The sequence below is a fragment of the Odocoileus virginianus genome, chromosome X (assembly GCF_023699985.2).
Source record: "Odocoileus virginianus isolate 20LAN1187 ecotype Illinois chromosome X, Ovbor_1.2, whole genome shotgun sequence".
Classification (NCBI taxonomy): Eukaryota; Metazoa; Chordata; class Mammalia; order Artiodactyla; family Cervidae; genus Odocoileus; species Odocoileus virginianus.
The window spans coordinates 29564304-29580499 of NC_069708.1; the positions used below are offsets into that span (position 1 = coordinate 29564304).

The 16196-nt window shown below is 46.9% G+C and overlaps 1 protein-coding gene across 2 annotated transcripts in view; it reads left to right on the forward strand.

Moving 5' to 3' along the window:
• The first annotated feature begins 6534 nt into the window (after positions 1 to 6534).
• SLC16A2 (solute carrier family 16 member 2) overlaps positions 6535 to 16196 on the forward strand; it is a 129216-nt gene continuing 119554 nt past the window's right edge. The window contains exons 1-2 of one of the 2 annotated variants that reach the window (XM_070462089.1): positions 6535 to 6918; positions 7119 to 7666. In XM_070462089.1, coding sequence (XP_070318190.1) covers positions 7249 to 7666 — 418 coding nt within the window. In that variant the 5' untranslated portion in view covers positions 6535 to 6918; positions 7119 to 7248. Of the gene's footprint in view, positions 6919 to 7068; positions 7667 to 16196 lie in introns of those variants that run through there. The other variant, XM_020896373.2, reaches the window with a different exon arrangement.

Genomic DNA, 16196 nt, shown 5'->3' on the forward strand with positions numbered 1-16196 from the left:
GGCATACAGGGGCTGGCATCGAGTGAACAGGCAAGAAGAGTTACTGACTGGAGGAGGGAGAAGAGGTGGGAGATGGTAGAGCTGAAGGACTGTCAGCAATAGGATATGGAAGGAAAGCTGCAATTTTACTCACACCTAATGTTGTTGGAATACACATTCACATCTTTGAAAGTTTGCAATTCTAAGGTTTGTATGTAGGTACTTACTGTATGGGCTTTGTTACACTAAATAGTTTAATCAATCAATTAATTAATTGCACCTTGTTTGTGTCAGGCATTTGTGTTAAATCCTAAGGACATAAAGATAAATAATGCAGACCCTATGCTCAAGGAGGTCACAGACTAGGAGAGGAAACCAGTATATAAAGCGCAAGGTTCATCCTTACACTGCATTGTAACCATATACCTAAGACACCTCTGTTTCAGTCCCACAAGGGAGCCACTCCTCAGGACGGGAAACTTTTAGCCAAGATTTAGTACAATGTTTAGCAGATGGTAGGCTCTCAGTTGGGCTTCCCAGGTGATGCAGTGGTAGAGAATCCGCCTGCCAATGCAGGAGATGCAATAGAGACAGGTTTGATCCCTAGGAAAATCCCTGAAGAAGGAAATGGCACCCCACTCCAATATTCTTGCCTGAAAAATCCCATGGACAGAGGAGCTTGGCAGGCTACAGTCCAAGGAGTCACAAAAGTTGGACATAACTGAGCAACTGAGCATGCATGCTTGCACGCGTGCACACACACACACAGACTCTCAATAAATACTCTTGAATAAATGAAAAAATTAATTAACAAAAGGTTTAAAAACTCATTCCATTTCTACCTTGGATATGATCAATAAACCAATCCATTTCACCCTTTCTCTCACTTCAAGTTTTGCTGCTCTGTACTACTCTCAGAGGGTTAAATCCCATCTCATTGTTCTCTATAAAGCTCCTTCTGCTTCTGTCATCTTTCTCCTCTATGCCTGCTCTAATAATAGGCCAACGATTGAGCAGAATTGCTTCCTTGGCATTCAGGAAGCAGGCTTCATGCATATGGTCAATTGATTTGTTTTTAATGTACCTATTATTATGAATAGCCCGCTGGCTCAAACTGAAATCAGGCTACATCCAATATCTTTTTCCTTCCATGCCTCCACTGTGGCTCCTAGGAGGTGTCAACATTCAATTTCCTTTCCCAATAATAAGGATTTCCATCAGTACTCTTTCCTGATTCTGGACAACAAAACCTAAGTCTTCTTTGCCTTTGGACTTCTTTTGCCATCACTATTTCTTTTGCCACTACAAGCATCCTGGCTCCTTTTCACAATCAATCTTACTTGGCTGTCAGATACAAGGTGGTGCCATGTCATCAGAACTCTTCAGTTACCCTTATAGAGATAAATAAAGAAAAGTGAACAAAGGAAGGAAAAATTATGTACTCATCTTGAGAAGGGCTTCCCAGGAGGCTCAGTGGGTCAAGAATCTGCCTGCAATGCAGAAGACGCAGGAGATGCAGGTTCAATCTCTGGGTCGGGAAGATCCCCTGGAGAAGGAAATGGCAACCCACTCCAGTATTCTTGCCTGGAGAATCCCATGGACAGAGGAGCCTGATGGACTATAGTCCATAGGGTTGCAGAAAGCCGAACATGACTGAAGCGGCTGAGCATGCACACACACTTCTTGAGAAAGTTCTCAATATGTCATTCATTCTCAAGTAGTTAGGATGATTTAGGCACAGGACAGAGGGATGATGAGAATGACCTATTGAGTTTTATTCAGCCTGAGACTTCTATTGAAAAAAAATAGAGGCCCAAAGCAAGCAAGTACTTTTGGCCTGAAATTGAGAACATCAGGGATAAACGGCTTTCAGAGGTCATCTGGTCCAGTGAATCCCAAGCAATAATCTGCAGACCCATGGCAGTCTGTGACATTTTCATCAGTCTGCTGACACTAGAAAACTTGTTGTCAACTGATCTTTCTTGAGAAAGATTTTCCTCAGTAAAACACTATGTCCTTACTACATTTTTTATATGTCAGTATTAAGACATCATTACAATAATGATATAATAGTGATGATACATGCCCTTACAAGACAATATTAAAAGTTGACATCTTTGTGGTGATCCCCAAAGTTTTGGGAGAAATTTTAGAGAAATTGTACTAGTCTTTGAGATCTAAAATTGTGGTTATTATTGTTTCGGTCTAGTGGTTTCATAACCTGGCAGTGCAGTAATATTACTGGGAACCTTCTTAAAACTATGTATTCCTGGCTCCCACCCCCAGAAGCTTTGATTCAGCAAGTGTGGAGAGGGACCCAGGAGTCAGTACTTGTACAAAAGTCTCTAGGTGATTCTAATGTGTAACCAGGTTAGGGAACTACTGCTTTGCTTCACCACTTGTATGATTAATCAAGGACACAAGTAATTGGAATGGTTCCATTGTGGGAGTATTCTGTTAGAGACAGAAATGAAGTACATACATTCTTTCCCTTGCAGTGTAAACCAGAGACCTCTGTTGGGGTTTTCTAAGATCCACAGACGGATAAGAAAAATAATTTAGAGTTTACAGGGGCCACACTCACTTCTCAAGAGCATGAGCCAAATTGAATGAAAAGGGGATGACAGAGGATGAGATGGTTGGATGGCATCACCGACTCAATGGACATGAGTTTGAGCAAGCTCTGGGAGATAATGAAGGACAGGGAAGCCTGGTGTGCTGCAGTTCATGGGGTCACAGAGTCAGACACGACTGAACAACAGCAACAACAACACATAGTAGGTGCTCTCTAATGATTTGTACCTATTGATGATGTCTGTCAACCAAGTCTGATTTAGAAATCTGTAGAGAAAACTTCATTCATCTTGAGACCTTAACTCTACTTCTATCACCTCACTCTCAACCTTGTATCATCCTTTACATCCTTCTCTTTTCTTTTCCTCAAGAGGACAAGGATCATTGTATGTTCCCGGGCTTGACTTAGTGACTGGCACATACTACTTGCTTAATAACTATTTGTGAAATGAATGACTGAATGGTATGACAAAGGCAAGAGGCATGTCTCCCCAGTTTAAGACTAACCATCCTATATACTTTGTTGAACCCACTCTGGAGATTCATGAAAGGAATAGAATCTCAACTGGAGGATAGTGAGGAGAATGGGTGGTAAGGGATGAGAGAAGAGCAGGTGTCCATATGTCATGGAATGATGGATAATCTGGTGTGTTTGGGGCCTGCCATGAATGGAAGAACAGGAAGGGGAGAAAATGTTAAAGAGTGGAGCTAGACAGGTTGAATATGAATGTCTCAGAGACAAGTAGCAGGTCCTTTTGTGTCCTTGGTATATACTATAGTCTGACACACAGAGGCTTTTAGTAAACACTTGCTGAATAATTGGGGCTGGTCCCAAAGGATAAAGGACTTTTATGCCTAGTTGAGGAACTTAAACTTAACTCAAAGAGAGAATCAATGAAAGTTTTTAAAACAGAGAAGTGTCATGATTAAAACTTGGACTCTGTGGGAGAAGGCGAGGGTGGGATGTTTCAAGAGAACAGCATTGAAACATGTATATTATCTATGGTGAAACAGATCACCAGCCCAGGTTGAATGCATGAGATAAGTGCTCGGGCCTGGTGCACTGGGAAGACCCAGAGGGATCGGATAGAGAGGGAGGTGGGAGGGGGAATCGGGATGGGGAATACATGTAAATCCATGGCTGATTCATGTCAATGTATGACAAAAACCACTACAATATTGTAAAGTAATTAGACTCCAACTAATAAAAATAAATGAAAACAAAACCTGTATTTTAAAGTTGTAATTGACAGGATTGTTTAGAAGAAGAGACAGAAAGCCACAGGCATCTTCAGATCTGATTTGGCTCTTAACTTCCAATCTTCACTAACACTATCATCCTTTCCTTCACTCAAGTAAGAAGGAAAGGTCAGCGTCATCTTTGCTTCTTCTTTTTCTCTTACTATCCAAATCTATTCTGTCAACTTTACCATAACAGCAGTTCACAGAGCCATCCCTTTGTCCTCATTCCTAGTCAGTGCCGTATTTCAGATTATCAACTTTTTATTACCTGGCTCATTGCTTGGTTTCCTTACCTCTTATCTTTCTAAGTCACAGTAACTTTTTACACTGTCACCATGGATTTTTCCCCTAAAATGTAGATCTGATATTAGTTGCCTACTCAATAATCTTCACTGGCTCTCTTGTATATCCAAAATAAAACCTAATACTTCTCAGTATGCTATTTAACAACTTTGTGATGTGGGTATTAACTCCATTTTGCAGATAAAGAAACTGAAGCTCAGAAAGGGAAAACAACTTGCTTAGGATTACACAAGTTTACAATGATAGAATAATGATTAGAATCCAGGTCTCCAGATTCCAGTGCTCTACCATTATAAAATACTTTCTAAAGAGGGAATAAATGGTAGGCACAGCATGTGTTTCGAGAATGGTAAGATGGTGGCTACATCATCTTGTCTTTTGAATGGGGCACATAATGTGAAGCTCATACAAGTGAGTTAAGATTCCTGTTCTAACCTCTTGATGGCTTTGTAGACTTAAAAAATTGACTTAAGAGGTTTCCTCACTTGCTTCCTCACTTGTGAGACAGGGACAAATCATTTCAATCTTATAGCATTGTTATGAAGATCCTATGAGATCATTTTTGTAAAGGGCTAGCATAGTCCTAGGTTCACAAGAGCTTCTTACTGTCATCACAACCCCCAATCCAGTGATCTAAAAAAAAAAAAAAAGTCATTTAAATGAGAACAGAATTTAAACAGGAGTCTGACATGAGCTACAAGACTCCGGGGTCTATTCCTGGTTCTGGGTTTGGAAATAACCCTTTTCAGCATTTTAATCAAGTTCCCTGAAAATGGAAGCCAAGGCTGGTGTTCCACTAGGGCAATAGTTGGGAGACTGTGAGACTGCTGAGTAAAAAATCAAACCTTAAGCACCAGTGCCCATAACGTCCATGATTCGTCACTCCTCATGACTGAAGCATTGAGGATTTTTATTAAAATGCAAACGTTTCCTGGGAGATGCAGTATACATATTAACTTTTTGGCCTGATTAGCTTTCATTTACCTCTTTCTATGAGTAGAATTCTTCATGCCTCTTTACTTTGTCCCTTTTAGGTAGGGACACCCAAACTCCATCCCCAGCCTGTTAAAATCCTTCTCAAGATTCAAGGGCTATCTAAGCCACTACCTCCTCCGGAAGCCTACTGTGATAACTCAGCCACATCCTGCCTTTCCTTCCTCTGTCCCTCTCCCGGGGAGTACCGCCCCAGCGGCCTGTTGTGAAGCTCAGGGAGCTCGAGACTTTGCCTTGAATTTCAGCTGTATTTGACTTGTCCCATAACTTTAGGCTAATAAACACCTTGATTTCCTTAAGCCTCAATCTTCCAGCCTGGGAAAAGCAAGTGATAAAAACACTCACCTCCAGGCAATAAGGAACGTGCTCTACTCCTCTAGCAATGACTGCTTTGCTGACTGGTGGAGGCCCCATGATTTGTGAATTTGGCCTCTTCCTCTCATGGCATGGCCTGTTACCTGGGACACGTCTACCCTCCCGCTCAGCTCACCCCGCCTTCAGCTGCTTAGTGACTATGTTCCTGGGCATCTGGCGCAACCCTGAGCTGCATTTTCACCTGCCGTGCAGTCTTTTCACCCAACAAGAAGGTTAATGAGATGCTGGGTAGAAAGGGCTTGGCGCTTGCCCGCCCGCTGGTGGGGAGCGAAGTAGCTTGGTAACCACACCACGAATTCATGATTAGTGCATTAGACGCTCGGGCCCTTAGGGGAAGCAGAGCTTCCCGGGATCGCTGGGGCCGGCCCCGAGGGCCGAGGCTGGAAACAGCCTTGCACTCCGGCAGGGAGCTCAGCCGCCCGCGGGGCAGATCACCCCTCCCGCCTACCCGGACCCGCTCACTCTCTAGGGAGCAAACTCTCCCTTTCCCTCGCTGGGCTAGGGCCTTAGTCTCGGACTTTCAGCGGGACTCTGGTGTCTCTATGCCAGAGGTGGGCGGAAGGGCGCGGTGGGTGCTGGGAAGACATCCCTCAGCTAGCGGCTCGGCCGAGTTCTCGAGCGCCCGAAAAGCCGCGGCGGAGACCCGAGGGACCAGCCCGGGATGTTGGGGGCAGAGCGGCCCTTGCCCAAACTGGCGGCTCGACCTGGCCCCAACTCCTACTTCTCCGATGCGGGAGAGAGAGCCGGGAGAAGCCAGAACTGAGCTCCGTCTCGTGCCCCGCCTGGGCCCGGCCCCCTCCGGTGCTACTGAACCTCCCTCCCTACCTGGCCCAGCCCCCGGCCCAGACCCGGCCCTCTACGGCTCCTCTGGGCTCCAGGTTGGCGCAAACAAAGCCCTGATTGACTGCCCGGAGGGGCGGGCCTCGCTGCCGGGCCGCCTCCTCCCATCCGTGCCCCGCCAGGGATTTGCCGGGAAGGGCGGGGGCGGAGGGGGAGAGACTGGGGTGGGGGGGCTGTTGCGCAGGACTGTGGGTGGGGGCTGAGCTCCTGAGCTCGAGAAGACTGTGCCCACCGTCTGTCTGAAGCTTGGGCTGTGTCCTCCAAGTCCCCCTTAAGCCCAAGGCGGGGGGGGAGCATAGGGACTACTGAGGGCGGGGTGGGGTTCTTAGGGGCCATCTCTCGTCCTGGGTTCCCTGGGGAGACCCTAGTTCCAGGCTAGTTGTGAGGAAGGAGCGAGAGTGGGAGTAAAGGATAGGCGGGGTCTTCCCTGGGGATTCTGGGTTGATCAATGCTCGTTTGGAGCCTGCGGGGAGGAGAGGGAAGGAGAACAGGATAGTTTATGCTCTCGTTTTTCCATTTTAACTATCCCTCTACTGGGCTTCTGGACTAGGAGAGCGGGATTCAGTAGTTCGGAAAGGGAGTTGAGGAAGGCAGTGGCGAATTGAGGAGGAGGTAGGCAAGTGTGAGGAGGAGGAGGAAGGGCTGGGGAGAAGAGCGAGGCTGTAGGGCTGCCTGTTGACGGAGGAAGAGGTTGAGGGGGAGGGAGAGGAGGAGGAGGAGGGGGAGGAGAGAGATGACATGGGGAGAGGAGGAGGGGGGTTGGACGGGGGAGGAGGAGTAGAGGGCTCGAGGGACCGTCTGTCTCGGGACAGGCTGGCCAGCTGGGGCGCGGAGCCGGGAGGAGGAGGCAGCAGCAGCAGCGCTTGGAGCAGCAGCAGCAGAAACAAGTACCAGCCACAGAGCGGCTCCTCCGGCCCGAGCAGCCACAGTCCCCCGGCCGCGATGGCGCTGCAAAGCCCGGCGAGCGAGGAAGCTAAAGGGCCCTGGCGGGAGGCAGACCAGGAACAGCAGGAGCCGGTGGGTAGCCCCGAGCCGGAGCCGGAGCCGGTGCCCGTGCCCCCACCCGAGCCCCAGCCAGAACCTCAGCCGGAGCCCCAGCCCCTACCGGACCCTGCACCGCTGCCGGAGCTGGAGTTTGAGCCTGAACCGGTGCACGAACCCGACCCTACACCCACGGTGGAGACCCGCGGCACCGCGCGTGGCTTCCAGCCCCCCGAAGGTGGCTTCGGCTGGATGGTGGTCTTCGCTGCCACCTGGTGCAACGGCTCCATCTTCGGCATCCAGAACTCCTTCGGCATTCTTTACTCCATGCTGCTGCAGGAGGAAAGAGAGAAAAATCGCCAAGTGGAGTTCCAAGCAGGTGAGCGGCCCCGCGCGCCCCACCTGGCGTTCTAGGCAAGGGTGTTCGTTCCGGCTGCCGCAGATCTCATATCTCCTGGTCCGAAGCGCCCCTCATAGTGCGCCGCTTGGACTTATCGCCGTTACGCCTAGTCCTTGGCGCTGCTAGGGCGCGGGTTGCTTGGCTCTGGGCAGCCTCGGCTGTGGAGACTAGGTGCAAGAAATACCGGGGGGTGGGACCTGGGACCTTCGTTGATCATACACAAAGAATGAACTTTTTTGCTCTGGGACATATCCAGACGCACCTTTCGGGTTTGTTTAAAGTACGCTGAGCGTTTGTACGGGGAGGAGGGGGGGAATATTTGCAGAAAGGGTTTTGTTGTTGTTGTTGTTGTTGTTTTGTTTTGTTTTTTGGGGGGGTGAAGTGTGAAGCCTTGGAGAGAGGAGAGAGTTGAAAGGTTGGAAAGACTTTGAGAGAAATACCGTATCTCAGATGTCCGCAGCAGCCGCTGTTCCTGTACAGGAAGTGGAGGTGTTTTCTGTCAAAAACACTTTAGGAATCCTGATGACTGAGCGAAGAGTCAAACACATGGCAGGCGTGTGTATCTGTTGGAGAGAGAGGAAGGGAGGGAAGGAGTGCGAGTGGGGGGGTGTGCGCGCGTCTATTTGCCCGCAGTGGTTACTGCCCAATAGGGAGGGCTGTCCTCTGCCACACTGAGGGAGCTAGCGGATCTCTGTGCCCTCTGAGCTGAACCCCAAACCAGGCAGGGAGGCAGTCTCCAGAGAGGCGTGAGGCGGCTGGCAGACTGGGCCCTGAGACTCACTTTGCACCGCCTCCAACCTCAGCCTTGCCCTCCCTGGCGCCTCGCGCCTCTTCGCTATCCACGGGGTGCCTCGTTAGTCTTTATACAGAAAGCCGGCCTCCACCCCTCCTGCCTACGGGTGGTGCTGACTTGGTCTTCTTTCCTAAGACAAGCAGGGCTAGGGGCATAGCTCTCTCTGTTCAAAGCCGCGGCTGCAGGACTGCATGATTGTGCGCTCCTCCCACTGAGCCTGCCAGTGGACTCAGAGAAGTCAAAGTAGCCACCCGGCTTTCTCAGCAAGCCGCCGGTGAAGCCCGTAAGCCGTTTTGATGAGGATTCTCAGGAGCGAGCTGAAGGGCTTGGGATGCCTTCCTCAAGGCTCACTCCCTCTTGTGGCTCCTCAGGACAGCTCCACTCTAGACCTGTTGCAAATTGAAAGCTTAGAATACATGGCTTTTTAAAACGCAGCTCAGAATGTGTTGCCCTGGGACTGAAGGGTTCCCTCCTCTCCCCGCCCCCAAACACACACTTCTGCTGCTCTCTGAGGAGCACTAGGGATTATTTAGTAAATAGAAACCTTGAATTCTGTGGGCATCCACCTGTGGATTCTCTGAGCCCTTGGAGAGCCTCTCCTACCGCTCTCAATCAAGGACTCTTTTGTTTTTTACTTTGCAGATTCGCTGGGCTGCCCTTAAAGAGGTTTTGGGACTCTTGGTGCCCCTGGCCTTGTGATCCATTGGTGTCCTAATGTGCAGGCCCCACTTGAAAGTTTGAGTGCGTGTCAATGGCTGTACAAGGCAGTCACAGGACTCCCCAGGCTGCATTGATGCCTGAGTGGAGGGGGTTCCTGACTGTGTGGAACATCTGGGCAGAAGGTCACTACCACACTCACCCCGGGACTACATTTTCCCTGTTTTGATGCAGTTCAGGGGCTCTTGGGAAGGCAGCCAGGGTAGGGTCTCTGGCTTTTGCCTAGATTACCTGCTGAGCACTGCCCTGTGGTTAAAGACAAGCTGTTGGCCTTTTAGGTCAGTGGCAACGTCTGGGCAACATTCATGTGAGTGAGCAGGCCTAGAGCAGGGGACTTAGGAGTGTGTAATAAAACTTGGAAAAACTACTATTCTACCAGGAAGAGGTTCACTGCTGGGGAACAAACTTCAAAGTAGGTGATCATAGGGGACTCAGGGGGAGGGCTGGCTGTGACTTTCCGGTCAAGACCTCATGGTGAAGCTGGGAAGTGGGGGTGGCAGTGAGCTGTACAGAGGTGTAGCTGGTGTGTACTCTGACACAGACTAGGTCCATTGAGGGGCTGGGGTTACTTGTTTAAATTATGGTGAGTATGGATCAGGAAAGGATGGAAAGGAATTTGGTATATCCCTAGGGTCTCAAACTACTTTGGCTTGGGTCCTCGCTGTATGTGTCTTGAATTCATGAAAATTATTTTTTATACTGGAGGCTCTAGGGAGCACCTCAGTTTTTATTTTTAAAATATCAGGAGCCCCCCCACTACTTTACTTGGTTCCTAGAAAATCTTATCCTCACCACTACCCTTCTTGAGCCCCTCAACTTTCCCAAGCAGCCATTTAGGTCCTGAGATTCCAATTATGTCTCTGCCTCCCTACACTTTCTGCAGTTTACTCAGAATTTCTCAGCTAACTGTGCCACGGTGCTGGTGTCTCAAAGGGATAGAAGAAGCCAGTAGAAGCTTGCTGAGATCTTTATCAGCCAGTGTTTGCCTAATAGCTATTCTGGGGAACATGGAATATACACCCATACAGTCAAGGAGGTTGGTGCATTGTCTGTTTCTATTAATGTCTGACATGCATTCTATCTCTAGAAATCTATGAATTAAATATTTGGAGGCACCCCCACAGCCCAGATTCTCTATGGCTAGGCCTATGGCCCTGCCCATCAGAACAAGACCCAGTTTCCCCCTCAGTCAGTCTCTACCATCAGGAACCTTCCATAGCCTCTTATCCTTCTCTATCAGAGGGCAGACAGACTGGAAACCACAATCACAGAAAACTAGCCAATCTAATCATATGGACCATAGCCTTGTCTTACTCAATGAAACTATGAGCCATGCCATGTAGGGCCACCCAAGACAGAAGGATCATGGTGGAGAGTTCTGACAAAATGTGGTCCACTGGAGAAGGGAATGGCAAACCACTTCAGTATTCTTGCCTTGAGAACCCCATGAATAGTATGAAAAGGCAAAAAGATAGGACACTGAAAGATGAACTCCCCAGGTTGTTAGGTGCCCAATATGCTACTGGAGATCAGTGGAGGAATAACTCCAGAAAGAATGAAGAGATGGAGCCAAAGCAAAAACAACACCCAGTTGTGGATGTGACTGGTGATGGAAGCAAGGTCCAATGCTATAAAGAGCAATATTGCATAGGAATCTGGAATGTTAGACCCATGAATCAAGGTAAATTGGAGGTGGTCAAACAGGAGATGGCAAGAGTGAACGTCGACATTTTAGGAATCAGTGAACTAAAATGGACTGGAATGAGTGAATTTAACTCAGATGATCATTATATCTACTACTGTGGGCAAGAATCCCTTAGAAGAAATGGAGTAGCCATCATAGTCAATGAAAGAGTCTGAAATACAGTACTTAGGTGCAGTCTCAAAAACGACAGAATGATCTCTGTTCATTTCTAAGGCAAACCATTCAATATCACGGTAATCCAAGTCTATGCCCCAACCAGTAATCCTGAAGAAGCTGAAGTTGAACGGTTCTATGAAGACCTCCAAGACCTTTTAGAACTAACACCCAAAAAAGATGTCCATTTCATTATAGGGGACTGGAATGCAAAAGTAGGAAGTCAAGGAACACCTGGAGTAACAGGCAAATTTGGCCTTGGAGTACAGAATGAAGCAGGGCAAAGGCTAATAGAGTTTTGCCAAGAGAACACACTGGTCATAGCAAACACCCTCTTCCAAGCACACAAGAGAAGACTCTATACATGGACATCACCATGTCCAACATGAAATCAGATTGATTATATTCTTTGCAGCCAAAGATGGAGAAGCTCTATCCAGTCAACAAAAACAAGACTGGGGCAGTCATAGCCATCTGACTACGGCTCAGATCATGAACTCCTTATTGCCAAATTCAGACCTAAATTGAAGAAAGTAGAGAAAACCACTAGACCATTCAGGTATGACCTAATCCCTTACGATTATACAGTGGAAGTGAGAAATAGATTTAAGGGACTAGATCTGATAGAGTGCCTGATGAACTATGGACAGAGGTTCGTGACACTGTACAGGAGACAAGGATCAAGACCATCCCCAAGAAGAAGAAATTCAAAAAAGCAAAATGGCTGTCTGAGGAGGCCTTACAAATAGCTGAGAAAAGAAGAGAAGTGAAAAGCAAAGAAGAAAAGGAAAGATATTCCCATTTGAATGCAGAGTTCCAAAGAATAGCAAGGAGAGATAAGAAAGCCTTCCTTAGTGATCAATGCAAAGAAATAGAGGAAAACAACAGAATGGGAGAGACTAGATATCTCTTCAAGAAAATTTGAGATACCAAGGGAACATTTCATGCAAAGATGGGCTCAATAAAGGACAGAAATGGTATGGACCTAAAAGAAGCAGAAGATATTAATAAGAGGTGGCAAGAATACACAGAAGAACTGTACAAAAAAGATCTTCATGACCCAGATGATCACTTTGGTGCAATCACTCACCTAGAGCCAGACATCCTGGAATGTGAAGTCGAGTGGGTCTTAGGAAGCATCACTTCAAACAAAGCTAGCGGAGGTGATGGAATTCCAGTTGAGCTATTTCAAATCCTGAAAGATGATGCTGTGAAAGTGCTGCACTCAATACATCAGCAAATTTGGGAAACTTAGTGATGGCCACAGGACTGGAAAAGGTCAGTTTTCATTCCAATCCCAAAGAAAGACAATGCCAAAGAATGCCCAAACTGCCACACAATTGCACTCATCTCACACCCTAGTAAAATAATGCTCAAAATTCTCCAAGTCAGGCTTCAGCAATACATGAACCGTGAACTTCCAGATGTTCAAGCTGGTTTTAGATAAGGCAGAGGAACCAGAGATCAAATAGCCAACATCCATTGGATCATCAAAAAGCAAGAGAGTTCCAGAAAAACATCTGTTTCTTCTTTATTGACTATGCCGAAGCCTTTGACTGTGTGGATCACAATAAACTGCAGAAAATTCTTAAAGGGATGGGAATACCAGACCATCTGACCTGCCTCTTGAAAAATCTGTGTGCAGGCCAGGAAGCAACAGTTAGAACTGGACATGGAACAACAGACTGGTTGCAAATAGGAAAAGGAGTACGTCAAGGCTGTATATTATCACCCTGTTTATTTAACTTATATGCAGAGTTCAGTTTGGTTCAATTGCTCAGTCATGTCTGACTCTTTGTGATCCCATGAACCGCAGCATGCCAGGCCTCCCTGTCCATCACCAACTCCTGGAGTCCACCCAAACCCATGTCCATTGAGTCAGTGATGCCATCCAACCATCTCATCCTCTGTCATCCCCTTCTCCTCCTGCCCTCAATCTGTCCCAGCATCAGGGTCTTTTCAACTGACTCAGCTCTTCGCATCAGGTGGCCAAAGTACTGGAGTTTCAGCTTTAACATCAGTCCTTCCAATGAACACCCAGGACTGATCTCCTTTAGGATGGATTGGTTGGATCTCCTCACAGTCCTTGAGACTCTCAAGAGTCTTCTCCAACACCACAGTTCAAAAGCATCAATTCTTCGGCACTCAGCTTTCTTCACAGTCCAACTCTCACATCCATACATGACCACTGAAAAAACCATAGCCTTGACTAGACGGACCTTTGTTGGCAAAGTAATGTCTCTGCTTTTTAATATGTTGTCTAGGTTGGTCATAACTTTCCTTCCAATGAGTAAGTGTCTTTTAATTTCATGGCTGCAATCACCATCTGCAATGATTTTGTAGCCCAGAAAAAATAAAGTCTGTCATTGTTTCCACTGTTTCCCCATCTATTTGCCATGAAGTGATGGAACCAGATGCCATGATCTTAGTTTTCTGAATGTTGAGCTTTCAGGCAACTTTTTCACTCTCCTTTTTTACTTTCATTAAGAGGCTCTTTCGTTCTTCTTCACTTTCTGCCATAAGGGTAGTATCATCTGCATATCTGAGGTTATTGATATGTCTCCCAGCAATCTTGATTCCAGCTTGTGCTTCTTTCAGCCCAGTGTTTCTCATCATGTACTCTGCACATAAGTTAACTAAGCAGGGTGACAATATACAGCCTTGATGTACTCCTTTTCCTATTTGGAACCAGAGTACATCATGAGAAACACTGGGCTGGGTGAAGCACAAGCTGGAATTAAGATTGCTCGGAGAAACAGCAATAACCTCAGATATGCAGATGACACCACCCTTATGGCAGAAAGTGAAGAAGAATGAAAGAGCTCCTTGATGAAAGTGAAAGAGAAGAGTGAAAAAGTTGACTTAAAGCTCAACATTCAGAAAACTAAGATCATGGCATCTGGTCCCATCACTTCATGGCAAATAGATGGGGAAACAGTTGCAGACTTAATTTTGGGGGGCTAGAAAATCACTGCAGATAGTGACTGCAGGCATGAAATTAAAAGACCCTTACTCTTTGGAAGGAAAGTTATGACCAACCTAAACAGCATATTAAAAAGCAGAGATATTTCTTTGCCAACAAATGTCTGTCTAGTCAAGGCTATGGTTTTTCCAGCAATCATGTATTGATCTGAGTGTTGGACTATAAAGAAAACTGAGTGCTGAAGAATTTATGCTTTTGAAATGTGGTTTTGGAGAAGACTCTTGAGAGTCCCTTGGACTGCAAGGAGATACAACCAGTCCATCCTAAAGGTAATCAGTCTTGAATATTCATTGGAAGGACTGATGTTGAAGCTGAAACTCCAGTACTTTGGCCACCTGATACGAAGGGCTGACTCATTTGAAAAGACCCTGATGCTGGGAAAGATTGAAGGTGGGAGGAGAAGGGGACAACATTAGATGAGATGGTTGGATGGCATCACCAACTCAGTGGACATAAGTTTGAGTAAACTCTGGGAGTTGGTGATGGACAGGGAGGCCTGGTGTGCTGTAGTCCACGGGGTCGTAAAGAGTCGTACATGACTGTGTGACTGAGCTGAACTGAACTGCATATCTTCACAGCCCTAAAGCTGTGCTGATTGGCTTAATGGGTCTAAGGTTCTGCAGATGATTGGTACTATTATGAAGGTGCCCCCCCCAAAAGGTTGTTTTTATGTTTAGGGGCTAACTCCACGTCATAGTGGTCTCTGGGCATGGGAAAGAGTCATAGAAAGTGTAAGGAAAGTGGAATTCAGTGCATTCTACAGCATGCAATGTCCAGTCTTTGTGAACTCTGTGGTGCATACAGTTCTGTGGTGGCAGTGTATCTTGTCCTTTCTCTTCACCTATTTTGAAAAGGAAACCAGCTTTCCCTGGGTCCTAAGCCTGGGAGGACCGGCAGGCAAAAAGTCCTTGAGATGAAGGCAAGTGACCAAGGTCTGATTTAGGGGAAAAAGGGAAAGATCAAGAGAGAAATGAGCCTATACTTTTTGTAGAGCTTGTGGGAAATTTGCGAGTTCCCCTAACCCAGACCAAGCAGCATACAGGACAGGGGCAACCCAACAATTTGATGGGAAGTCTGTAATGCCCCCCTGATATGAGAAGGGAGGCTTTTGGTGGAGAGAAAGAGCAAGGTAGCATTGGTTGCAGTCCTCAGATCATTATTGGAACCCTAAATGAGTTGTATCAGGGGCAGGTTAGGGTTGGGGGTCCAGAAGACAAGGCAGAACAAGTCAGAGTTGTTAACAATGGCTCCAAGCTTAGGTCTTTTTGGACATGCCCCAGAGTAATTCAGCACCCTGTACTTTCCACCTTGACTTCCAGTCTAGCACTGAGTCATAAAACATGATGGGAGGCATCTTTTCCTTTGCAGTTTATAAGCAATGACCCTTGTAGTCTCCCAGGTGGAGGTGGGGGTATGTCTCTCACCACTCAGAGAAAGAGGTAATAATAGTCAGGAAGGTTCATCATTGGGTACAAGATAGTTCAGGCTCATTTTCTAGGCATGGGATGAATGATACATTCTGTCTTTGAGCAGAGTCCCAAAGATAGGTCAGACCAGGGGCAATTTAGACTATCTTTCTCTTCCTCATTTTAGAAGCTTTCATTGCTTAGTTCAGTGTCTCACTGGGATGGCCACTAAATTGCTGACTTTGGGAGCCAGGTATCTTTCGAGCAAATATGCCAATGTCTTGCCTTTGGCTGAAGGACTTTGCCTACTGCCCATAGAAGACAGAGGTTGGCTCAGAGAACCAACCTCGGTCAGCCATAGAAGGTTGGCTCAGAGCCTGCTATGGAGCTTTGGGACATAGGGCCAGGCATCTTCCAAGCCACTCCTCTGACTCCTCTCCAATCAAACTGGGTCCCAAACTGAGACCCTGACTCATACTGGAGGGGATGAGGAAGAGAGGTTGCGGGTATTTGGAAGCCAACTGGGGGGTGCTTGTTTGAGCTGAAGTGGCTAATTGAAGTTAGATCCCTGGCTTATTGTACAGTGACCTCAAGTGCTCATTCTAAGTCTAAATCTGGATCCTAATGGGTTGGTGATCTCAGTAATGCCAGCTGGGCAGTGACTAGGAGTTAGACAACTTGTGTCCCTGACTTGCTCTGTGACTTTGAGCAGTCACTTTACCTCTCTGTACCTCAGTTTATCTAGTTGTAAA